At 37.3% G+C, this 27384-nt stretch overlaps 1 protein-coding gene across 1 annotated transcript in view; it reads right to left on the bottom strand.

Annotated features, from left to right (window-relative positions):
- GPR158 (G protein-coupled receptor 158) overlaps nt 1-27384 on the bottom strand; it is a 275596-nt gene that overhangs the window by 227876 nt on the left and 20336 nt on the right. The window contains exon 2 of the mRNA XM_081556821.1: nt 14225-14330. Coding sequence (XP_081412947.1) covers nt 14225-14330 — 106 coding nt within the window. The remainder of the gene's footprint in view (nt 1-14224; nt 14331-27384) is intronic.

Below are 27384 nucleotides of genomic sequence, written 5' to 3'. Positions count from 1 at the left end.
GTTGAGGATATCAAAGAGCTTTTATTTACGCTGGTTATATCAATTGATATTTACCATCTTAAATATTAAATGAAGAAATTTTTAAAATATTTATAAATTCATTTAAAAACAATTTCATAACATGCTAACATAATGTTTATGAAAAATAACAATGTCTTCCAAAAATAAAAAAAACTTAGCAAGAAGAGTATCATTGTTTTACATTTCTGCAAATCTCCTTAAAAGTCTGGCTTCTTAGAAGACAACTAGATTGTCATATTTCTTTCTGCATTTACTCTGTTTCTATATCATATCTTATGAATCCTCTGTACACCCATAAGACAAATAAGGGTTCAAAAGGCAAATCATGTTATTATGAAAATTATTATGTAAAGGTTTAACTTCACAGACTTCCTTAACAGGGTCTTGAGGATCCCAATGGCTCCCCACTTGAGGGTTCCAGAACCACACTTTGAAAATCATGATATTACACAAAAATATTTTAAAAGGTGGCAAATGAAGGTGATTTGCAGATGACCATAAAAACAAAGTCCATAAACCAAGTGGTTTAGCTTCTAAGTCTATGAAATCTGGGCTTCAATAGAATTAGAAATAGAATGGGCTTCCCTGGTGGCTCAGACAGTAAAGAATCTGCCTGCAATGAAGGAGACCTGGGTTCTATCCCTGGGTGGGGAAAATCCCCTGGAGAGGGGAATAGCTACCCACTTCAGTATTCTTGCCTGGAAAGTTCCATGGACAGAGGAGCCTGGCGGGCTACAGTCAATGGGGTTGCAAAGAGTCAGCTATGACTGAGTAACTAGCACTTTCACTTTCAAGACTATAGAGACAATTAACCAACATCCTATTATTGAATGTAAATACAGAATCAACGCTATAGACTTTCCTCCAGGTAATCATGGAACTGTAAGGATGGAAAAAAGTGCCTCTGCAAGTATAAAACAGATTATACAGACAAGTCAATAGTAAAATCTATTGAATAGTTACATAATCGAGATTAGGACACAGCTCTACTAGGAATCAGCGAACTAAGATGGACTGGAATGGGTGAATTTAACTCAGATGACCATTATATCTACTACTGTGGGCAAGAATCCCTTAGAAGAAATGGAGTAGCCATCATGGTCAACAAAAGAGTCCGAAAGGCAGTGCTTGGATGCAATCTCAAAAATGACAGAATGATCTCTGTTCGTTTCCAAGGCAAACCATTCAATATCACAGTAATCCAAGTCTATGCCCCAACCAGTAATGCTGAAGAAGCTGAAATTGAATGGTTCTATGAAGAGCTACAAGAGCTTTTAGAACTAACACCCAAAAAAGATGTCCTTTTCATTATAGGGGACTGGAATGCAAAAGTAGGAAGTCAAGAAACACCTGGCGTAAAAGGCAAATTTGGCCTTGGAGTACAGAATGAAGCAGGGCAAAGGCTAATAGAGTTTCGCCAAGAGAACGCACTGGTCATAGCAAACACCCTCTTCCAACAACACAAGAGAAGACTCTACACATGGACATCACCAGATGGTCAATACCGAAATCAGATTGATTATATTCTTTGCAGTCAAAGATGGAGAAGCTCTATACAGTCAGCAAAAACAAGACTGGGAGCAGACTGTGGCTCAGATCATGAACTGCTTATTGCCAAATTCAGACTTAAATTGAAGAAAGTAGGGAAAACCACTAGTCCATTCACGTATGACCTAGATCAAATCCTTTATGAGTATACAGTAGAAGTGACAAATAGATTTAAGGGACTAGATCTGATAGACAGAGTGCCTGATGAACTATGGACAGAGGTTCGTGACATTGTACAGGAGACAGGGATCAAGACAATCCCCATGGAAAAGAAATGCAAAAAAGCAAAATGGCTGTCTGAGGAGGCCTTACACATAGCTGGGAAGAGAAGAGAAGTAAAAAGCAAAGGAGAAAAGGAAAGATATTCCCATCTGAATGCAGAGTTCCAAAGAATAGCAAGGAGAGATAAGAAAGCCTTCCTCAGTGATCAATGCAAAGAAATAGAGGAAAACAACAGATTGGGAAAGACTAGAGATCTCTTCAAGAAAATTAGAGATACCAAAGGAACATTTCATGCAAAGATAGGCTCGATAAAAGACAGAAATGGTATGGACCTAACAGAAGCAGAAGATATTAAGAAGAGGTGGCAAGAATACACAGAAGAACTGTACAAAAAAGATCTTCACGACCCAGGTAACCATGATGGTGTGATCACTCACCTAGAGCCAGACATCCTGGAATGTGAAGTCAAGTGGGCCTTAGAAAGCATCGCTAGGAACAAAGCTAGTGGAGGTGATGGAATTCCAGTTGAGCTATTTCAAATCCTCAAAGATGATGCTGTGAAAGTGCTGCACTCGATATGCCAGCAAATTTGGAAAACTCAGCAGTGGCCACAGGACTGGAAAAGGTCAGTTTTCGTTCCAATCCCAAAGAAAGGCAATGCCAAAGAATGCTCAAACTACTGCACAATTACACTCATCTCACATGCTAGTAAAGTAATGCTCAAAATTCTCCAAGCCAGGCTTCAGCAATACGTGAACCGTGAACTTCCAGATGTTCAAGCTGGTGTTAGAAAAGGTAGAGGAACCAGAGATCAAATTGCCAACATCCGCTGGATCATCGAAAAAGCAAGAGAGTACCAGAAAAACATCTACTTCTGCTTTATTGACTATGCGAAAGCCTTTGATTGTGTGGATCACAATAAACTGTGGAAAATTCTTTAAGAGATGGGAATACCAGACCATCTGACCTGTCTCTTGAGAAACCTGTATGCAGGTCAGGAAGCAACAGTTCGAACTGGACATGGAACAACAGACTGGTTCCAAATAGGAAAAGGAGTACCTCAAGGCTGTATATTGTCACCCTGCTTGTTTAACTTATATGCAGAGTACATCATGAGAAACGCTGGGCTGGAAGAAACACAAGCTGGAATCAAGATTGCCAGGAGAAATATCAATAACCTCAGATATGCAAATGACACCACCCTTATGGCAGAAAGTGAAGAAGAACTAAAGAGCCTCTTGATGAAAGTGAAAGAGGAGTGAAAAAGTTGGCTTAAAGCTCAACATTCAGAAGACTAAGATCATGGCATCTGGTCCCATCACTTCATGGGAAATAGATGGGGAAACAGTGGAAACAGTGTCAGACTTTATTTTTTTGGGCTCCAAAATCACTGCAGATGGTGACTGAAGCCATGAAATTAAAAGACGCTTACTCCTTGGAAGGAAGGTTACGGCCAACCTAGATAGCATATTTAAAAGCAGAGACATTACTTTGCCAACAAAAGTCCGTCTAGTCAAGGCTATGGTTTTTCCAGTGGTCATGTATGGATGTGAGAGTTGGACAGTGAAGAAAGCTGAGCACCGCAGAATTGATGCTTTTGAACTGTGGTGTTGGAGAAGACTCTTGAGAGTCCCTTGGACTGCAAGGAGATCCAACCAGTGCATCCTAAAGGAGATCAATCCTGGGTGTTCACTGGAGGGACTGATGTTGAAGCTGAAACTCCAACACTTTGGCCACCTCATGCAAAGAGTTGACTCATTGGAAAAGACCCTAATGCTGGGTAGGACTGGGGGCAGGAGGGACAACAGAGGATGAGATGGCCGGATGGCATCACCAACTCGATGGACATGGGTTTGGGTAGACTCCGGGAGTTGGTGATGGACAGAGAGGCCTGGCGAGCAGAAATTCATGGGGTCGCAGAGTCGGACACGACTGAGCGAATGAACTGAACTGAACTACTTCATTACAATAATTATGGTAAGATGTTAGAAAGCATTGCTAAGGGTCAGCTCTCTTTCCTGAAGAGCTATAAAAATAAAGTGGATATCTACATATTTAGAACAGTATAAAAATATTCCTTTCTAGACTTAAGAGTCCTTGAGTATTTTTATCCCATTGAAATGGTCTCTGACACATCTGACATTTCCTCCTTTACCCACTCTTCTACCCCATGAACAAATACTGATGTAAACCTCACCATTGACAGTTCTTCTTTGTTTTTTCCTTAATCCTTCTGTTTTCACTATTTTGGTTCCAATTCCAGCCCCCACACTTACTGTTTCATCAGTTTCATTCACTGTTCCCTGTACTTTTCCATATACCTGTCAGTCAGTTTACATTTTGAAATTCAAAAATATAATTAAATGTTGTACATTCTTGTGCATTATAAAGATAACTGCAACTCAAACTATGAATAAACTGAAAGAGAAGGGAAAACACAATAGTTTCAAATGACCAAAAAAAAAAAATTGAAAGACTCTTGCACATTACTTTGTCGGCAAAAGCATTTAAGCTATTTCAATACTTTATGTTCTGCTTGTATCATCAACCACCCACTTGTTCTCTTGCAATCTATAAACCCTGGGTTTGGGAAAACAATGCTAAATTGAAACTTGTCCTGGGTGAATAAACTTAAGTGACTTGGTAAAGATACACCAAAATAAAAAGATGATAAAGAAGGTTTTTCCTTTTAGAAAAAAAAATAATCAAGGAAGAGAGTTTAACTCTTGTATAATAATACAGTCAGTTAAAGCTTTCTAAATCAGCCAAGGACTGTAGCTAAGCAACATGATTCTTCACTGTGCTCAAAAAAGGGGGCTGCCAAGCATCAGTAGCCTCATTTCTCACTGAAAGCTTTGACAAGTTTCCACCATATTTTATATAATTGTAGCACAGGGAGTGCCAGATTAGATCTGATTTGCTGTCATGATGGGATTTTTTTTCCTCATAAGCTAATGATGTAAAGCTATATTTAACCCCTAAAAAGTCACCCCCGCCCCCCGCCGCCAGGCACTCACTGTATATTCTGATTGCCTCTCATATCTAGAATTGGACAAGTAGCAATTTTTCTGCTACTGGAAATGACAAAAGCAAAGGTTTAATAGGTTGAGATATTTTTTTCTCTGATTGACTCATTATAAATTTAGCTACATACTCCAAATCTGTTCAGTAACTTCATCTTTCATCAAATGTTCTTTCACCACATTGAAAAGATCAAGAAATCTAGTCCTTTGAGCTCCTATCTATTGCTGTATGTAAGACAATCTCCTTGCCCCAGCCTATTCTAGCCAAGCTGCATATGCTGCATATATATGTGCCTACCTTTAAGCTCAGCCCCACTCTAATCTCTGATCACAGAGAACTCTGGGAGTATTTTAAGTGTTTATCTTCAGCAAATAGAGTTTACTTATATATAATGATCTCCTTGGCATCCCAGTATCCAGTGAGTTGCAATCCTTCATATTCACACTTGTTTCATTTCTACATTCTGACTGGTATTCTGATTCCTTGCTAGGAAGAAGAGGGTCCCTCTCCTTCACATTTGTCCTCTTAATTGATGTTCAGACAATGTGTACAGTCTTTGCCAACTTATATCTAAGGAAAGAAGAAAGTGAAGTCGCTCAGTCGTGTCCAACTCTTTGTGACCCCATGGACTGTAGCCTGCCAGGCTCCTCTGTTCATGGAACTTTCCAGGTTAGAATACTGGAGTGAGTTGCCATTTCCTTTTCCAGGGCATCTTCCCAACCCAGGGATCGAACCCAGGTCTCCCACATTGCAGGCAGATTCTTTACTGTCTGAGCCACCAGGGAAACCCTTTATATCGATATCTATGGAGATGGATCTTATCCCTTGAGTTCAATTTCAAACTGGACATTCCTACCATCACAAGTCACTGCCATACATTGAAACAAGCATACCACCACTGAAAAGAAACTTATGCTGCTGCCACTCACACACCTACAAGATGGAAGGCCTTGTGTATGGATCCTAATCCAAATTTCCATGTGAGCTTTCCACATCCTCTCAGAAATCTGTTTTGGCCACTTGAGAGCTACATCACTTCTTCTTGATTGGTATACTTCTAACCAATTAGTTACACAAATTCTATCATGCCTCTTGGATGAACCCCCATGGGTAACACCACAAGACTAACAGTATCAGCCCATGGGCCATTACCACTCAGTGATTCGCTTTCCAAACAACCATATGTCACCCATAGTACCTTCCTTGAGTTTAACTTTCTAAAATAACACTTACTAGTTTTATGACCCTAGTCAAGTTACTTAAACCACTCTAAGTCTTAATTTTCTCATCTAGAAAACAGGAATAACAGTAATAGGCAACTCACAGAATAAGTAAGTATGAAATGGATGTCTTATTTTCTATTTTTAAATAATTATTTTCTTACACAGAGATTGAAAAACAAACTTGTATCAAAGGGATGCTTCATTTCTGGTGTCTTAATAGACTCTTCAGACCTGGACTGAAGAAGACTTACTTACTAGCAAATATTATGAAAAGTGCCTTTACCTACACTATTCATAAGAGATCTTATGAATAAGATATCGTTAACAGTTTAAAAAAAAAAAATTAGGTAGCCCATAAAGTTGATAAAGTAGAAAGCTATAGATCAAGATTTAATGGTTTTCTAGTTCAAGTAGACAGATAAAGAGATATATCGAGAGAAAGAGTCTGTTCACCTCAAATAGACAGGATGTGCTCCCTCTCTGTAATTCTAAAGCAGATACTTCAAAGGTCTCAACGTTAGATCAACAAGTTCAACAAGGCTGGTAATACAATACAGTGACATGGAATGTATACAAAGGAGCATTAATATCATGACCTTATCATAGTGGAAAAATGGATTTATCTTCTAGTCTATGGTACCTGCTATCTGATTTCTTCATAAGAAAAAGAAGCAACTTCGAGGAAAAAATAATTATACTCCTCTTATGCCTCCATTCTGGCTCACATTATTCCAGATTCACAACCTAAAGTCAACTAAACATGATTTTGCTTTTCCTTCTCACTTCAATCAGAATATATTCTGCATCAGTTCAGTTCAGTTCAGTCCCTCAGTCATGTCCGACTCTTTGCAACCCCATGAACTACAGCACGCCAGGCCTCCCTGTCCATCACCAACTCCCAGAGTCCACCCAAACCCATGTCCATCGAGTCAGTGATGCCATCTAACCATCTCATCCTCTGTCGTCCCCTTCTCCTCCTGCCCTCAATCTTTCCCAACATTAGGGTCTTTTCAAATGAGTCAGCTCTTTGCATCAGGTGGCCAAAGTATTGGAGTTTCAGCTTCAACATCAGTACTTCCAAGGAACACCCAGGACTGATCTTCTTTAAGATGGATTGATTGGATCTCCTTGCAGTCCAAGGGACCCTCAAGAGTCTCCTCCAACACCACGGTTCAAAAGCATCAATTCTTTGGTGTTCATTACCAAAGTGCTTAATGAGTAAGTAGAGATCAAATCCCATAAGCTAGCTTGAATGAAGGTGACAATAACGAACAACTATTTGCTTTACTATTATCCCAGAGCCAAATAAGAAAATCTGGAGTTTGGCAGGCACAATCACATGCAGTGTGAGAATCCAAGGTATTTCCAATGCAAGGATAGGCAGAGCTTTGCTTTTGGATGGAAATACCTTTTAGTGGTTTCCTTTACAGTATACTAGACATATAAAATCTTAGGGCTGCAAAGATACTTAAGAGCCACCTACTTCAATTATATAGCTAACTGCATGAAATTTTTATGAGCCCTGCAAAATTCCTCCCTCCTTCCCTCTCTCTACCCCCACTTTCCCCTAGCCACAAGATGGCAATAGCTATTGGTGAACTGTTGCTCTGTTGTTGGAAATATCTTTCTCTGAACAAGAGAGCCAGCTCTGAACAAGAATTTGAAAAAAGATAGATACATGTATATGTATAACTGAATCACTTTGCTGTACACCTGAAACTAACACAATATTGTTAATCAACTATACTCCAAGATAAAGTAAAAAGTTAAAAAATAAAATAAAAAAAGAGAGACCCAGTTTTCCTTTAACTGACTTGTTAAACATCTCAGTACAGTTATTTTGAAATAATATTTCCTAGTCCTAGTTTTGGAACAATACAGAATATCTAGTCCAAATAACTCTCAGGAGCATAGTGAAAACTCTGAAAATATAATCAGTTTTCTATTAATTTTAGAAAGGACTATATAACAAAATCAAACAAGTTAGGTCTTCAAACAACTTCAAAAAGAAATGGGGAGCTATACAGTAGTGATATGGCCTCTTTTGATTAAACATAGTAAAACAGCCATATTTGCCTGAATAAGAAGACATCTAGCCTAAAAGAAAGACTTAGAAGCATACTGACAGCACTCTTCAAATATCTGTGTGTTTGTTATGAAGAAAAAAAAAAGTTTAACTTTATTTTGAGCAATTCCATGTGGAGAAACCAAAAGCAGCAACTCTATATTATAAGGAGGCCATCTATGCACAGAGTGGGCAGCCTCTATTAATTCAATTAATGTGCCAGGCACTGTGCTGGGCACCAGTGAACAGCTGATCACTATCCTACATCTAAGGAGAAGAGTGGGATTTCACGTCATCACATTTTGTATTGGTAATCAGAGAAAACAGAATTGGTACTACAAACACAATGGAAATGTAAATATCTAGAAGATTATCAGCATTTACTTTTTTCCATTTATTGGAAGACTTTTTACAGTTTTCAGTGTAAAATAATGGCATTAAAAATAGTTGGCTGATTTCTCATTATTAATTTTCAATTAAGTTAATACAGCAGATCATAAGGCTGATTACATTAGCCAAAATTCATTTCAAATTTGTCCTTAAATGTCCCTTAGTGAATTTAAGGAAAATGATTCACCCATATAAGGAAATTCAGAGATTTGAAAGGTTTTAATAATTTGTGTGGTTTGACTGCACTGTAAGCTAGGCCATATTCAAAAGCCTGGCTTGTCCACTACACTGTCCAGTGTCCAGTAGTTGCATGTGACTACTTTATTTTTCAAATCAGGATAATGAGGCCAAGGACCTGAATTCTTAATTTTGTTTAGTTGATTTTCAATATAGGCATATGAAGCTTGTCGCTATCATATTGAACAGGACAGTTCTAGAGACAAGTGAATGATAATACTCATAACGCAGAACTTTTCTAAAGAAAGTATTACTTTTTGTATTTTGTATCCTTTTGTATCCAAGGGGATTTACAGAGTATATTATTTTAAATTGCAAAATATTTACAATTCTTCATAATATCAGTAAGATGGTGTGTGACCTGGAAAAACTTTTCCCACACAAAGATTTTCTGATTATCTCAAAGTGAACTACTTAGTTCTGAACTCAAAGATTAGTTATTCATCGCTTTTTACAAAAAAAGGCAAGTGTTCTAAATTTGCTGTCCTGCTCAATGATGACAAGTGGATGTCAGTAGTGTGTATGCAGCAGGTACTTTTTTTAATATATAAGCTCTTCCTTCAAAGTAAATGTGACATTTTAATAATCCATGAGAAAGCCTTTTGAAGTGAGCGTTTTGAAAATGGATTTGGAAATGTTTTCAGTGTTATGAGGTTTTTGTTGTCAAAAACTATAAATACTCACATAGCCATACAGTTTAAACTTGGAAATAAAATTTCCTAATCTATTTGAAAATATTCCCCATGAAAGTCTGAGTGGATTTTTAACCTATTCTTTTAAAATATTAAAATGCCCAGCTTTCCAATTAGTTTTCAGGGACCAACTGACATACGGTAAAATGAAAAACTGCTAGCTGTATTTCTGAAAAAAACCTTTGCAAAATTGGAAACTGAAAAATGAACACTGTTATTTAGCAAATACAGTCAACAATTTATTTCTTTAATGTGGACTGACATATCCTTCTGAGGCATATTTTCAACTATGACAGACATTAAAACTAAGTATAAAAATAAACTGAACTTAGAGACCTCTGAATCACTGCACTGCTAAGTATTAAACTAAGACTTTTTAAAATTTTAAATGGTAAAGCGTAATAAATCACAACACTATCACTGAAAATTTTTCAAAAATTGTAACCAGATATATTTGGAAAAGGAAATGGCAACCCACTCCAGTCTTCTCGCCTGGAGAATCCCCATGGACAGAGGAACCTGATGGGCTACAGTCCATGGAGTCACAAAGAGTCAGACACAACTGAGTGACTAACGACAATATTTATCATTATAAAATATAATCTACATTAAAATAATGTTTCATTTTTATCTCAACCCAATTAAGTTTTCTTATACAAAATATATTACAAAAGATGCATACACTTTACAGATTAAAAAACATACAAATACTATTTGTGAATGCTTAAAGCATTTTTACTAATAGAATATAATCAAAAAGTTTCAAGGTCACTGTTCCATACTTCAAATAGTGACTTTAAAAAATCTAAAGGAAACAAGCAAAAGAAAACCTTTAAAACAAAAATAGCAATTTATGTGAATGTTTTTAATAAACTATTCTGTAGGAGAGGATTCTATGTACCCAAATGAAACAATGATATGAAATAGGTTAAGAATTATTTAAATGACCACAGGAAACATGATCAAGTCCAGGTAGCAGTGATCTGGATCAGTTATAAAAACGGCCAAAATAATCCTGGAATCGGTTCAACTCATGGTGCCAACTGAGATCTCATTTTATTATGCCCTTCAAAAATCACTTATTGGCCTCATAAACTCGGTAACAACCCAAACTTGTTGAGAAATCATTTTCCTCACAAACCATCCCATGCCTTTCTAAAATGCTCTTGAAGCTTCTGTCACTGGTTACATACTACTTATTTGTTTCCAAATAAGTTTAGTTTTTAGTTTGTATTTAGTTAGTTTGTATTTAGTTTAAGATACCTCGGAGGCTGAAAAGTCAACACACTGGAAAAAAAAATTTTTTAAGTGAAAAGTTTGCCTCAATTACAACTTAGAAATTTGTTACTTCCTGTGGTATTTACAAGAGAAGAATGTTAAACATTGATAAAAATAAAACCCACAGTAAACGTGATGCAAGTCTCTGTTTCTAATGATGTGGATTTTCATAGACAGGCCACTGTTTTGTTGTTTAGTCATTAAAGTCGTGTCCGACTTTTTGTGACCTCATGAACTGTAGCCCGCCAGGCTCCTCTGACCCAGGCAAAAATACTGGAGTGGGTTACCATTTCCTTCTGCAGGGGATCCTCCTGACCCAGGAATCAAACCCACATCTCTTATGCCTCCTGCATTGACAGGCAAGTTCTTTACCACTGAGTCACCTGAGCAGCCCAGGCAGACCCATACCTCTTAGAAATACCAACTTGTTAAGTACGTCCCAAAACAAGTCTGTTTACCCAGTGATCCTTGGGGTCTGTAACAGAATGTGACAAGGAACAAAAGAGAGCCAGTGCAGATGAAAAACACCCTGAACAAGAGCTTTGTTTCGGTTTTACCAAGCAGTAAAAATATCAGTAGAAGCCAGTTCCTAGTCTCCAATTCACATTACTACACAGAAGGAACTGAAAGACTATCATTACTCCTGAGTCTGAGAATGTGGTATAGACCAGCAGTAGTGCCTAGAGTGATAAGCACCAACTCCAGAACCTGACAGAAGCCCCACAAAAAGATGTAAAGAGTTCCAGTTCAGCCCTGTGTCCATCAGACTATGCACCAGGGGCTGCCAACCTAGGACATCAAGATCTCCTACTCCCACACTAGGACCTCAGCAAGTGAGGGGGTCAAGGGACCCAGAGTTTAAGTCAAACAGGCACTTTGTAGATTCAGTGTTTGTTGATGTGATTTTCTGATCACTGAACCTTTGTACGACATTGTCAAATGAGATTCACTGAACTGTTAGTTGTCTTACAGGGTGAGTTTTTCATTTTTTCCTATAGGAATTGAATAAATACAATGCTCCCATATATAAAGCCAAAAGTTACACATTTCACCCTAATCTCTGTTTACCAGAACAGAGGATAGTATTTTATCTTGAAATAATTTAGTTTACTTGACAGCTTTAAAAAGACACAACCCACAGAAAATTGATAAGCCTGATGTAATGAAAATAAATCAATTTTCTAAAAAGCCATCCAATAAGACCACCTAGTCAAATAAACAGATGTGCCATAAGGAAAAAGAAAACTACACCAAGATTATTAGAGGCAAGCAACAACTGTAACAGACTGATAAGCAAATACCTCCTTGTTTCTGGACAAACTGCTTATTGAACCACCCAGAAACACCACTGAAACAAGGCTATACAGAAATGAGCACATACAGATCAATATCCACAATCTGACACTCATGCAGAAAAAAAATCCACCCTGGCTAAAAGACAAAGCTATGAAGCTCTATGCCACTGGCATGAAGACAATAATCAGGCTAACAATATTTACCAAATCACCGACTGAAATTCATATGTTTAGAAATGGCAGAACCATTCAAAGGGAAGTGGGAACTCAGAAAAGTTCAAATCCATAAGAAAAATAGTGAGCAGAGGTGAATAGAGGATCTTGACCTCTGTGACTTGACAAGACAGAAATACTTCATTTACATAATAGGGTCCCAATTAGGAAGAAGGGAATGAAGGCAAAGAGGGTGGGGTGGAGGGTGGGCTATGTGGAAGTATATCGAGATGTGGGAGTGGGGGGGTGTGGGTTACTGAGGAAGTGGGGGTCGTGGGAACATGGTGGGAATATGTGATGGGCTTAGAGAGATATAGGGGACTATGCGGGTTCCTAGGGAGATTAGGGGGTGAGAGGATTGAGGGATATTGTGGTGGGAAGAACAGAGGGCAGGTGAAGGTGTGTGTGGAATGTAGGGGGGGATGTGCACAACTGTGGAAGATTATTTAGGTCATGGTGGGCTACAGGGAAATGCGGCAAAAATTCAAATTGAAGATGTAGATTATTACATTTATAGGAATATCTCCTATTTTAAATAAATCATGCTGACTTTCCTCAAATTCATGGACTCAAAGTAGAGACAGCTTAAGTATTTAAGATCAGGAGTTTTAGTGTACATTTGTTTTAGAGCATTTGGGGACTTGAAAATAAGATTACTAAAAATGAAATGACGATGTCATCACACGTCATCTCTGAAATCACAGAACATCAGCTGATACTAACGCAAAAGGACACAAGCACCCAAATACTCAGAGCAGCATTATTTACGATAGCCAAGATATGGAAGCAACCTAAGTGTCCATCCGCAAATGAATGGACAAAGAAGACGTAGCATATATTATATATAGGTATATGTAGGCTTCCTCGATGGCTCGAGCAGTAAAGAATCCCCTGGAGGAGGGCAGGGCAACCCACTCCAGTATTCTTGTCTGGAGAATCCCATGGACAGAGGAGCCTGGTGGGCTATAGTCCACTGGGTTGCAAAGAGTAGGATGTGACTGAAGTGACTGAGCACACCCAAACACACAATGGAATACTACTCAGCCATAAAAAGAATGAAACGTTGCCATCTGCAGCAACATGGATGGACTTGGAGGGCATTATGCTAAGTGTAATAAGTCAGACAGAGAAAGACAAATACTCCATATTACTTAAATGTAGAATCTAAAAAATACAACAAACTAGTGATTATAGTAAAAAAAAGAAGCAAACTCACAGATTCAGAGAACAAACTAGTGATTACCAGTGTGGAGAGGGAATAAGGGGAGGGGCAATATGGGGGTAGAGGAAAAAAGGGTTATTATGGGATTATATGAAATCATCTGTGTTAAACTTGACAACTGTAAAGCACCACAGAATTTAAAGACTCTTTCATTCAATTAAAAAAAAATTTTTTTTTAAAGAAGACAAGTGACAGTCTTATTTCCAGACATATGATTTCTCTGCCTGTTCCTTGCCAACTGGAGTTCCATGAAATTAAGTATGGACAGGAATTGAACATTGCAAAAAACACACCAAATACACACATCTCCTTTCCAGTTTCTTGCAAACAGTTTTCTCCTTCTCAATATCTCCTGGCTATACTTTCTCTATTGCTTTTCTGACAGATGGCAGGGTGTCTGAACGAATAGCATCAATGTTTCAAAAAGCATCATATTCCATAAATTGTGCATAATTTGGTTTAATTTGGTTGACCCCTATTGGGATGGTTTCTCACTTCACGGCTATTTTAATTTCCAGCTCAATTTGGACAATAGGGTCAGACTTTGACTAAAGCCAAACTTCAGACATAATTTTAGTTTCAGCCTTCTCTTAGTCCCCAAATGAATAGTTATTCTGCACAAATTTCATTTTCTACTCTTCTTTCAGTTCATTTGGCAACAGTCAGGTCTGCGTAACAGATTTTTTTCCCCAGTAAGATACTTCTTGTTTACTTACACACACAAATACAATCTACTCAGAAGTAATATATTTCTGAGCTTCTGATTTCAGAGAACTTTATCTCCATTTTCTTACCTCTGAATTATTAAGGTGACATTTGTGAGTTCCTGAAAACCAGCCATCACTTGAACATTGGTCAATGTCCACCTTCTGAAGATTTATGTCTACTTTCATGACACCCCTTAAAACAGAGAAAGACAAAAAGAACAAATTAATCTGAGCCTTTACAATTTCTAATTCTGTGTTCTAACCTAAAAATCAGACAAATCAGCACAAGAATGCACGAAAATTCTCCAAATTGCCTACTCTACTCATCTAAAGTGTGCCAGTGTAGGTAGAGACAATAGAACAGAAACAGCAAGTTATTAGTTTTGTGTAAGCACCAAAGGCAGGCTCTGTACTGTTCTCTGTTTCAGCTCCCTATATAATGCCTGGCACACAGTAGCTGTTCAATAAGTATTTGTTGATTGGCTGAACTCCAGACAGAATTACTCTGGACATGGTAGCAAAGTTGACTCTGAAATAATACTTGCTCCCAATACCTCTTTTGTCAAAGTAAATTTTTTTAAAAGCCCTTATCTCATTTCTTTCTACTCCTACTTCCCAGCGCAGGGCCAGCGATGGGAAGTTTGGGGCAAGGGAGGAAGAGGGAATGAGTTAAGAGGGGAAGATAGGATCAGAAAAAAAGCATCTCTTTCCTCAAATTCCTTGTATTATAGTTCTTCTAGCTACAAAACACACACATAAAATAACAAAACAAATGTAAAAGCTATACAGCCAACAATTTTTAAATTTAAAATATTAATTTAAAAACATCAATGATTACATTGTGCCAAGGTAAATCACCTCTCAGAAGAGGAATATGGCACAACAGCTAATTCAGGAAGCCTAATACCACATGTTATGACTCATTTTTCTCATCTCTTTTCGCCTTTTAAACTACTGTGAAATTTTCTGACAGAGTGGGTTAATGTCTTTTGGGCTTCACCTAGAGTGAATAAATCATTTACTTTTTAAGGCTGTTTCCATTCTTTTCATATTAATCTATGACAAAGTATGTACTATACTACCTAGTGCTACCACACTTAAAAACAAAGAGGCACACCAAAACCTGATATCAGTATTTAGTTATCCAGACAACCCAGAATATGTGTAAGTTCATTTTTCAGAGGATCACTCAAAGGAAGATGCAAAAATTTATCATAAAAAACTTCAGAGAAATAGCCCCGGTTTGCAAAATACTACCACTGTGGACTATAATCCCATAAAACAAATACTATTCATGCAATAAAGAGCTAAATTTCCAAGTAGTGAAAGTGAGTTGCTCAGTCGTGTCCAACTCTTTGCGACCCCATGGACTATACAGTCCACGGAATTCTCCAGGTCAGAATACTGGAGTGGGTAGCCTTTCTCTTCTCCTAATGCCTTAAAACCATTTGCTTTTTCAACACATACTTATTGTCTGGTATATATACATATCAAGATAAGAGATGCCACGGTCTTTCCCAAGAAACTCCAAAGGTTTAAAATGTCTTTAAAAGTATCAGAATATTTCATAGAGAATGGATGCTAAATTCTGGGGAATGTGGAAAGTTAACACTTGGGTACAACAGGCATTCTATAAACACTAGTTGACTTGCTGTCTTTACCAATCAGGACTTCACATAAAACTGTGTTCCACATATTCATGCCAATCAGGCAAGCCCACTCCAGGCTCTCCTTAGGTCTTTTGAAAATAACATATTCAGCTTTTCATTCATTTAATAAATTACTTATGAAGCATCTACTATGGGCCAAAATTATTCTTGGCCTCTGACATTAGTAAGCTGGGAAAAAAAAAAATTCCTGCCTTCATGGAGTTTAACTCTAGACAGACAAATAATAAACCATGGCTATAATAAATAAGTATTCTTCCTTGGAAAATTTCATGAATAGAGGAGCTGAAAGGGCTGCAGTACATGGGGTCACAAAGAGTCGGACATAACTGAGCAGGCACATAATAAATAAGTAAATTACACTTAGTAATACAAACTAAAAAGTGAGATGGAGGGAAAAAAACTACCTTCAAGTAGGTAAGGGGGATGGACGGGAGTACAGAGTAGGTTAAGATTTTTTCAAACGGTGGTCAGGATAGGCCTCACTGAAGTAAGATTTCTAACTCGCTGGTTCAAGGTATAATTATGGGCAGTTTTGTATTCACACACTAAGTTATCAGTCATCTTCTACGACATAAAATTTCCCACTGAACTATGTCCGCTACATTTTGATATTCTTGAACAGCTTAGGAATGTAAGTAGCAAACCAATAAAAATATACATTTCTATTCCACAAGTTTTCCTTCACTAACCACAACACTTTAGTTGCAAGAGAGTGAAGATCTCGAAACCCTCCAGAGCTGTCTTAGGAACAAGGGCTAATTAGGGATTCCAGAAGGATGCAATTACCTCTGGTCCCTTCCCTGAGAAACCTAGTTTAAGAAATTGGTATCTTAAGGGCTAGAGTTTTCTGCCTTTTTTTTTTTTTAATTCCACATTCCTACACGAGAACCAAAAAGTCACCGTAGACTTGAAACCCAGTTCACAATGCTCCCAAGGCTCAGTGCAAAACCACCAAAGGTAATGAGCCATGCGCTTACCAGCTGGGAAATCAATGCTGACTCATCTTCATTAGTACCTGGGCCTTGGCGCCTGGGGAGCTACAAAGCCCTCAGGAAGGCACCGACACTTCCTGCGGGGGAAGTGGAAGTCTGCGAGACTGCGTTGGAAGAGAAAGCTCTCCGAGTGGCGAAAACCATGCAGCCAAGTGCAAGGCAGACGCTCAAAAGCTAACAGCCCCACGCACGCACGCTGGCAGGACCTCGGCCTGTGAAGACCCACACCAAGCCTGCGCGATGCTCCCCTGAGCACTTTCTTCTGAGGCGGAAGTGCTGCTCCCACATCCGGTGAGCCGGCACCACTGGGAGGCGCTGAGGGCCCGGAAGTGGCTGGTGTTTGGTGGGTTGAAGACTGGAAGACAAGGGCCAAAAAGAGCCTGGTAAGTGGCCTCCAGAGAATGGAAAATATAGCAGATAACGTTCCCCAAATCTTTGGGTGCTTAGCTGACCCACAGACTGGCATTTTTCTCCCCTTGTTTCTTTGACTTCTAAAAGGCCTCAAGGCCAAAACAAGCTTCATCCGCCAGCCAGGTTTGGAATTTCCCTAACGTTCTCTGTTAGGGACGGAAGGATGGGCTTCCATCCTTACGGTTACCTGGTAGATAACTTGTTTATTATGAAACTCACCCCCCCAAATCTAAACAATTTGTCAAGTTCCTTAAATTCTACTCCCTTCAGGTACCTTGACCCTTCCCCTCCATTTCTGCTAATCCTGCCTCGTTCAGGCCTTCTTCATCTCTCATGGAGCTAAAAAATTTCTGTAATAGTCTACTTATTTGGTCCTGTCTGACATTGCTCCAGTGAAGGTCTCGATTTGTAGGCCCTTCTTTAAGAAAGGTTTAGCGTCCTTCTTTAAGAAACAAATACAAAATCGTGAATATACATTTTTATCACAATATGACCCTTTGGCCTTACGTATTTGTGTTACTACTGCTGTATGGGTAGTAATTTCATTCCTAAGAAGGCTTTTCTGTAACAGGATGGCTAGCAATAACTTAGACGTGACTACAAACTAATTTAGTATGTATTGTTAAATAATTCAGAACTTCTGCTTAACAAATTTCCAAAAATGCCCACAGTCCAGGGAAAATGTAATGGAGGGCAAATTATAGTAGAAAGAGACCATTCAGTTATATCTTCCTTTTGCAAATTTTACAAAAAAACAGTTGACCACAAAACTCATTGTTAGTGCTTGTTCCAGGACTTTAGAAAGTTCCCCATGCAAGCAGGGGGCCCTAAAGCTTAAGCATCAAACGCTGCTGTCTATTTAATCTTTGAAATATGTAAATATGATCCTCACAGTTACCTGCTAAAAATCAATATTTCCCACTCTCCTGAAGAATGAAATCCAAGTTGTTTGGTATAACATTATATCCAGGCCCCTCTTGTTTCTGACTTCTCCATTCACTCACTCACATACATTCTTTGTTCTGGACAATTCAGAATTAGTCTGAGAGGTCCTAAATAATTCATGCTATCTCAGAAAATCATTCTTTTATAGATACCTTTATACCTGAAGTCCTTTTGCCTAAGCTGTGCTCTCCCTATCGTAACTTCTATCTGGCTCTTTCCTAAAACCTTTCATAAACTACAAGTCTCATTTAGAAACTACTCCTCTATTCTCTACATGATATACTATGCTTACCTTCTTCATACCATTAGTACCCTTTATTATAATATTTGGTTTTTAATGATTGTTTTTCCCATGGGCAAAATTTCCATTGTCTTTGTCTTTTTAATATTTTCCGTCAGCCCCTAAATCAGCCCACCCCAAAAATTAACCCTGGAAAACGGCAGATGGTAGAAAGATGCAAATAGTAGCTAAAATAACAGTCACCAAAAAGGGAGAGAGTGAACACCCAAGCAATCAGAAAACTATCATGGACTGCTATCGCCTAATGAATGGAAAGAAAAACTGGATAGGTTGGCAGAAAGTTTTGAGATTCTGCTTTTGTTTCTTCACCATGTCACCTTGGGCAATATTTTTCCTTTTCCATCACTACAAAAGTTGACAGTAACAGCCCATTAGTCAACATTGAAGGGGACTCAGGGCAGAAGTTCAGTCAAAATTAAAGAGTTGATAAAAACCAGATGCTGGTAGACCAGCTGCCCTCAGTGGTTTACTCCAAACAATAGATGATCAGAACAAGGTCTGGTGCCTAACAGGGGTTGCTTACATAACAAAAGCCTAAAACCTATGGCACTGGCTTTGGGTCCAGGCAGAGGCAGAAGCTGGAAAGGCCTTAAAAGCAATGGTTAATAAAAGCCAGAACATGGTGAGTCTTAAAGGACAATGTAGAAATGATACTGGAGACAGAAAAAAAAAGCAACCTTTGTTGTATAATAGTTGGAAGTTTGGCAAAACTGTTACCTGTGAGCAAATGAATTTGTGGATATGGCTAAGGAATATTATAAGTAGAATGCAGAGAGTCCTATCTGGCTTTTTCCAGCTGACTGTGATGGAATGCAAGGAGAAAAGCATGAACTAAAGAAGGGCTGCTTGTTTTTTGTTTTTGTTTTTTTGCTTTTTAATTTTTTTTAATTGTAGTAAAATAAATGTAATAAAACATACCGTCTTAACCATGTTTAAATGTAGTTTACTAGTGAAACTGTTAGTTGCTCAGTCATGTCCGACTCTTTGTGACCCCATGGACTGCAGCCTACCAGGCTCCTCTGTTCATGGAATTCTCCAGGCAAGAATACTGGACTGGGTGACTATTCCCTCCTCCAGAGGATCTTCCCAAACCAGGAATCAAACCCAGGCCTCCCACTTGTAGACAGATTTTTTACCAGTAAAGATTCACTTGCCACAGATTCTGAGCCACCAGGGAAACCCACAGTTTAGTAGTATTAAGTATGTCGTATTGTTCTGCAAACAATCTCCAGAACTCTTTTCATCTTGCAGAACTGCAATTCTGAATCTATTAAACAAGGAAATTCACCTCCCCTTGAGTGTGAGCTTAACTTAGTGATTCATTTAGAATAAAGTATGGAAAAGAAAAAATAGTAACTTTAGAATGGACAAACCTGAGAAACACCACATTATCTAAGTGACCAAGGTTAACATCACCAGTAAAAAGACATATTGATACTATGTATTCTGTGGTATAATGCAGTGAGAAGGGCATTTCCCCTCTATTGTTTTCTTCCCAAATGCCCCTAACCTCAGTCTTAAGAGAAACCGTTAGACAAGTTCAAACTGAGGGATATTCAACAAAATACTTTGCCAGCACACTTCAGAAGTGTCAGTTGGTAGTTGATAACATAAGAGAATAGGGTTTAAAGGCAAGAAATGACTGAGAAACTCACAGATTGGGGAAGACTAAGGAAATATGAGAAGCAAGTGATATATTAGTTTGCAAGGGCTGCCATAACAAAGTACCCAGACTGGATGGCTTATACAACGGAAATTTATTTTCTTATAATTCTGGAATCTAAAAGTCCAGCAGCAAGGTGTCAGTTGGTTTCTTTTGAGGCCTCTCTCCTTGACTTGTAGATGGCTGTTGTCTCTCTGTGTCTTCATATGATCTTTGTGTGTTCTTGTGTCCTAATTTCTTCTTATGAAGACACAAACATCTTGGATTAGGGCCCATCCTAACAAGCTCATTTTAACCTAATTATCTCTTTTTAAGATCCTGTCTCAAAATACAGTCACATTCTGAGGTGCTGAGGGTTAGGATTTCCATGTGTGAATTTTGGGGAAACATAATTCAGTCTGTAAGATATGATAACCTATTTGGATCCTGGTAGAGAAATAGAACATTAATGGAAAAACTGAGGAAATCAGAATAAAATCTGTAACTTAGGTAATAGTGTTGTACTAATATGAGTTTCTTAATTTTGATCATTTTATGGAAGATGTTAATGTTATAGGAAGTTCAGTGAAGCGTATTCACCTAGGTAAGGTAAAGGAAACTTTATCATCTTTGCTAATCTTCTGAAAGTCTAAAAATATTTCAAAATAGTAAAAATTTTTAGTTATAAAAAAACTAAATTTCTTTGAGAAAATAAATGGAGACTCAAGAATTAAAGAGAAAATATGCAAACAGGAAATATGCAAATAAATGCAGAATGAACAGATACAAAGGAATTTTAAAGAAAAAGCTACGTTAAAGACTTTGTGTGGATCACAACAAACTGAGGAAAACTCTTTAAGAGATGGAAATACCAGACCACCTTACTTGCCTCCTGAGAAACCTGTATGCAGGTCAAGAAGCAACAGTTATAACTGGACGTGAAACAATGGACTGGTTCAAAATTGGGAAAGGAATACCTCAAAGCTGTACATTGTCACCTTGCTTATTTAACTTATATGCAGAGAACATCATGCGAAATGCCAGCCTGGATGAAATACAAGCTGGAATCAAGATTGCTGGGAGAAATATCAATAACCTCAGATATGCAGATGAAACCACACCTTATGGCGGAAAGCAAAGAGGAACTAATGAGCCTCTTGATGAAGGTGAAAGAGGAGAGTATAAACGCTGGCTTAAAACTCAGCATTCAAAAAACAAAGATCATGGCATCTGGTCCCATCACTCCATGGCAAATAGATGGGAAAACAATGGAAACACTGACAGACTTTTTGGCGGGGGGGGGGGGGGGCCTCCAAAATCACAGCAGATGGTGACTGCAGCCATGAAATTAAAAGACACTTGCTCCTTAGAAGAAAAGCTATGACAAACATAGCCAGTGTATTAAAAAGCAGAGACATTACTTTGCCAACAAAGGTCCATCTAGTCAAAACTACGGTTTTTCCAGTAGTCATGTATGGATGTGAGAGTTGGATCATAAAGAAGTGCTGAAGAATTGATGCTTTCAAACTGTGGTGTTGGAGAAGACTCTTGCATCCCTTGGAATGCAAGGAGATCAAACCAGTCAATCCTAAAGAAAATCAACCTATAATAGTCATTGAAAGGACTGATGCTGAAGCTGAAGTTCCAATACTTTGGCCATCTGATGCAAAAAGCCAACTCATTGGAAAAGACCCTGATGCTGGGAAAGAACAAAGGCAGGAGAAGGGTACGACAGAGAATGAGATAGTTGGATGGCATCACCAACTCAATGGACATGAGTTTGAGGAAACTCCAGGAGATAGTGAAGGACAAGGAAGCCCGGTGTGCTGCAGTCCATGGGGTCGCAAAGAGTTAGACACAACTGAGTGACTAAACAACAATAACACTAATTATTTTCTAAAAGTTACCTGGAAAATGACAGGTAAAAATTCCAACACCTGATATTTTTTTAGTGGTATACTAGAAATTGAAGGAAATGCTTAACTTAGTAAAACTTGCCTCTATCAACTCTGTACTTTGAAGGAAGAACATTTTCTTTTAAGGTGTTCTCTTGAAATCAAAAATGTTTATTATCACTGATGCTATTTTACATAGTTACTGAAAGTCACAACTAACTCAAGAATTCTAGGGAAAAAATGAGATGTAAAGACCTGAAGAGAAAAGAGTAAGCTGTCATTATTTGTAGATGATATGATCCTTTATTTAGCAGTAAAATCAACAGACAAATATGAGAACAATAAGAAAGTTCAGCAAAGTTGGTAGATACCAGATCAGTGTTCAAAAATCTATATATACACCAACAATTTCCAGCAAAAAGTTATAACTAAAAATACTCCATTTAAAATAGGACAGAACCCATTATGTTAGTAGTTAACTTAATCAAGAATACACAAAAATGTTATGGAGAAATTTTGAAACTCTAATGAAGGACAAAATAGATGATCTGAATAATGGAAAGACATCACATGCTCTCAGGGAATAATTTACTGTATTAAAAATGTCAGTTTTCATCAAATGGAGCTATAAATTTTATACAGAACCAATCAAAATTCTATATAGATTTTTTTTAGAAACTTGATCACTTTCTTTAAGTAGAAAAATAGAAGCTGTGAAAAGGGGAAAGAGGGAGGCTTTAGGCTTTGCCAAAGCAAATGTTGATACGTACTACCCAACCATGGAAATAAAACATAATAGTACTGACCATGGATGGAAAACAGGGGAAGCAGTGAAACAAAATAGAGAACTCAGAGACATACATATGCACATAAGACACTTTTATGTATGATAAAGGCTGATGGGGTGGAAACATGGCTCACTAAATAGATAAAAATAACTGGGTCCCTACCAAATACCATGTGCAAAGATGAACTCCCAGTGTTAAAGATCCAACTGTAAAAGGTAAAACTTTAAAGTATCAGTTGATTATAAGAGAATAATTTCGAGGCAAGGCATTGAAAGACCTCATAAATAAAACCCAGAAGCATAAACTGTAAGGTAAAATTTTGATTAAGTAAATCAGAAATGTTTAAAAATTCCACTCAAGGGGAAATATTATGGTCAAAGTTACCTGAAAGATAACAGATTGGGCGATATTGCACTGTCTAAAGTTGACAAGGAAATAATATCTAGAATCTCTTGAAATATAACAAAAATATAGAAATCACAATAAATGGGCAAAGGCTATAAATAAGCAGTTCAATAAAGAGGAAGCCCAACAGGTTTACAAGCACATGAAATGATGCTTAAGCTAATCAGTAATCAGAGAAATGCAAACTAAAACAACAGCGAGATGTCACTTTACATTCATTAAACTAACAAAAACTTAGAAAGTTGTATAATGCCAAATATTGGCAGGAATATGAGGCTATAGGAGCCCTTAAGCCTTGCTAGTGGGTGTGTAGACTGATGCAGCTTGTCTAGTGAGCAATCTTGCAATATTTTGTAAAATTACATTTACCCCTCCTTGTGACCCAGAAATCCTGCACTTCAGTTTTATCTCTCAAAGAAATTCTCACACAGGCCCCTAATGAGGCATATAAACTTACCACAATGTCATTGTAATGGCAAGGAACCGAAGACAATCTGTCTATCCCTGGAACTGGACAATTTCTACATACTATGCAGCAATAGAGTACTAGGCAGCAGTAGGGAAATAGACTGGTTGTATACATAGCAGCAGGAAGAGATTTTTAAAACAGAATTGTATAAATAAAAAGTAAGCAAAATAACGAGAACTACAGCAATCATTTAACTAAAATGACTTGTGCATAAATAGTACATGAACAGAAGAGCACATGTCACAGGTTCATTGCTAATGGGGTAGGATCAAGGAAAAGAGACCTTTAAAGGGGACAAAGAGCAATTTCCTTTCTGTTTCCATATAACTGTAGAAGACTTTAGATTCATCTTTCAATCATTTTTGGGTAGCTTCCTCATTTGGGGCTTCTCGTCCTCAGTAATGCCCACACAAACATCTCTGATCATTTAGCTCAAACCCATCACTACAAGAAGTACAGGAGAATCAAGAACACAATCTGATCACCTCTAGTGTATCTTGAAGAACTTAATGACAGTCTGCCTCAACGCAAGAAAATGTTCTCCTCCCCCATGCTACTTTGCAGCTGACATGTCCAGAGAAGCTTGCCAAAACTTTACATAGTGACAAATGTCTTCCATCTGTCTGGCTTCTTGTTCTTGGAAGGCTTTTTGGTAATCAGGTCACACTTTCCTTGGGAAGATCTGTATATTTTTTGTGCAGAAAATAAGTTTGGTTTCAAAAAAAGAGAAGCAATAAATATAAAATGAAGTAAGGTCAATCAGAATGTCAGTTCTTCACCCACAAGTATACAGTTTTTGTATTTTGGGGCTCTTGAAGATGATCCTTTTTCAAAGTTAAGTCCAGCACATATCTTAAAAGTGCTAGGGTTTAAGAGTTTGATAATAGATGATTGTCCTCCTGAAAAATATATTTTGAGTTTGCTGCTTTCCCAAAAGTAGCTGACTAATGTCTTATTTTACAGTTTTCCTTTACTGGAATAATTTTGAGATAGATTCTGTTTCAATTTTAAATGACAAGAGGACAGTTTATTTTTCAAACACATCCAATCTTCCTTATATGACCTTTTTGAATATGACCATTTCTAAATGGGGTGGAAACTCCCTTGTCAAGAAAATCAGTACAAAGAGATCACCTGTATTGACCCATTTTATTCAGATAACAATTCTATAAAAGAGCGAATATTTTTATTCATTTATAGATAAGGAAAATAGAGTTCAGAAAAGTTACATAATATGTCCAAAGACACTTTTTTTAATTGCTAGGGAAGAAAAATTAAGAACAAAGTGTATTCTGTCAGAGAAAATAAATATCTAATGTGAACAGTAATCTATCTTAAAATATATAATAACAATGTTATACCTTGAGTTTCCTGGTGACTTCATTAAACAAGTCATTTATGTTAGTGCTTGGCTACACTATCTAAGTGAAAATGTTCTTTTTTGTTAGTAATTTTTTAAGTCATTAAATTTCTTTTTTCTGTTGGTTCTTACTCATACAGCTCTTCAAGTCAAATTGTACATCTGATAATGTGAAATTTTCTTATTCTAAATGACTTTTTTCAAGATCCTACTATTTTATAAAATATTTTATAATTTTATACAAAAGGTACAAGCCAGACATTCATAGTAATTTTTCAGAGAAAGATAGCATGTGCCAATTCTTCTGATTTAGAAATAATAACTATGTAAGCCTATAAAGTACATTTGAAATATGCCTATTGGAATTTAAATAAAGTACTTTGGTGGTTAGATACCCAACTATGAACTAAGTATAGGGCTTACTTGTATGCTTTGAATTATATGTTTTTAGTTATTATTTATTGGGTGCTTATTGTGCATCAGATATTATCTATACACACTGAAAACATCCTCACTGAACTTGTTATATGACTGATACTGTTCTCCCTAATTTATATTACAACTATATATGGTCATTATCATTCTCCCTAAATAATGGTTGAGAAATTTGGGACACAAAGAGATGAAATAGTATAGCTAAGACACAAACCAAATAAGCAAAAGAACTGGATATGATGTGCATATCTTTAGGTATAAAGGTAATAAAACCAATCAGAAGACCTAAGTTTGAGTTCTTATTCAAGTCAGTGAATTGAGCATGTTTCTTTACCTCATCCCTCCACATGCAACTGTAATGGCAGTAAATAAATACAAGATGGAATGAGAAGAAGTAGTTGACCAAAGATTTGACATAATTCTCTGAGATCCTACTGATGATCAGCTGGAGTGGTGGCAGCCAAGCCCAGGACATGTTCAGGAGAAGGCTGGAACAGAGGTGGAAACTGCTCTTTAAGCAGAATTTCCAGAAAGGTTTTAAGCTCAACATCAATAGGTTTCAAGAGTGAAAGTAGAAAATGAAGCAGATATCAAGGTGATGAAGGATTTCAAATTGGCACATCCTCTCCTTGTGTGTGGTGGTGGCACTTATTCTCAAGCTAAAAACAAAGATCTGTTCTATAAAGAGATTGAAGGAAATGCCTAGAAAGAACTAAAACTTCTAAAAGGTTATTAGTTCTCCCAGAGTAAAGATCTGCAGTGACCCAGAGACTGTGCACTTACTTCTCAGGCATCCAAAAGTAAATGTTGAAAGACTGACAGTCAAGGGGAGGTATACTGAGGAACTCAGCCTATACACCTGCCACAGGAATCCATGCCATCTACCTATGTATGTTAACTTAGTCCATTGGTCATAAAACTATGACTGACAAGGATCATATTTGAGATGAACTGGTAGTATAAAGGAGAAGAACTGGTATGAACAAGCAAAATAACTGAACCTATAACAAATAGCAATAGTTCACAGAACAGAATATAATCAATAGATATTTTAATTAATATTCTCAAAGAAAGTTAAGAAAATGAACATACAATTATGAAAACAGAAACAATCAGAGCAAGAAAGAGTTCATGGGAAGTAAGAGACTGCCAAATGAAAACTAATTTTCCCAAAAGGTTAAAAAAAAAAATCTTCTAGAATGTAAAGTTAAAAAGAGATGGAAGATGAGAGAAAAGTAAAGAAATATGGGGATCAATCCAGAAAGGTGAATGAAAGTGGAAGTAAAAGAAAGATGAATACCTAACTATAGACATTCCAGAAAGAGAAAATGGATAGCAGAAAGTAGTTTTAAGCCATTATAAAAGAAAATTACTGAGTGGAAAAGTCTAGAAGGGCCAACTAAGTGGTGAGGTTGATGAATAAAAAGAATCACATCTAAACACATCATCATGAATATTCAGAACCCCAAGGAAAAAGAGAAGAACTTAAAAGTTTCCATGAGGAGAAAAAAAGATTACTCACAAAGATATAATAAATCAGGTTAACAGCAAGTTTTTCACCAGCAACAATGAATGCTAAAAACAATATAACCATATCTTTAAAATTCTGAGAGCAAAATGACTTTGAACCTATAATTCTGTATTCAGACTATCAATCATGCATGAAGACAAAGACACTTTCAGACATGGGAAGACTTAGAAATTTTATCTTACACAGATTCTTTTTGAAAAAATATTTGAAATTGGGTGTTAAGGGGTGGGAAGAAAAGAATTCTTGAAATAAGAGGACTAGCATCCAACACATAGTTGAATCCAAAATTTCAATAATTTGAAAATATTTCCATGATAGTTATTCTCTAGAAGGCCTAAAGCAATTGTTATAAATCATGGGACTCCAAGAAGAATGCCTTCAACATTGTAACAAAAGCAATGTA

Source organism: Giraffa tippelskirchi, chromosome 13 (genome assembly GCF_054371585.1).
Source record: "Giraffa tippelskirchi isolate mGirTip1 chromosome 13, T2T-mGirTip1v1.2.pri, whole genome shotgun sequence".
NCBI lineage: Eukaryota > Metazoa > Chordata > Mammalia > Artiodactyla > Giraffidae > Giraffa > Giraffa tippelskirchi.
The sequence above is the reverse complement of the archived record's forward strand: the minus strand, read 5'-3'. Positions and strand labels throughout refer to the sequence as shown.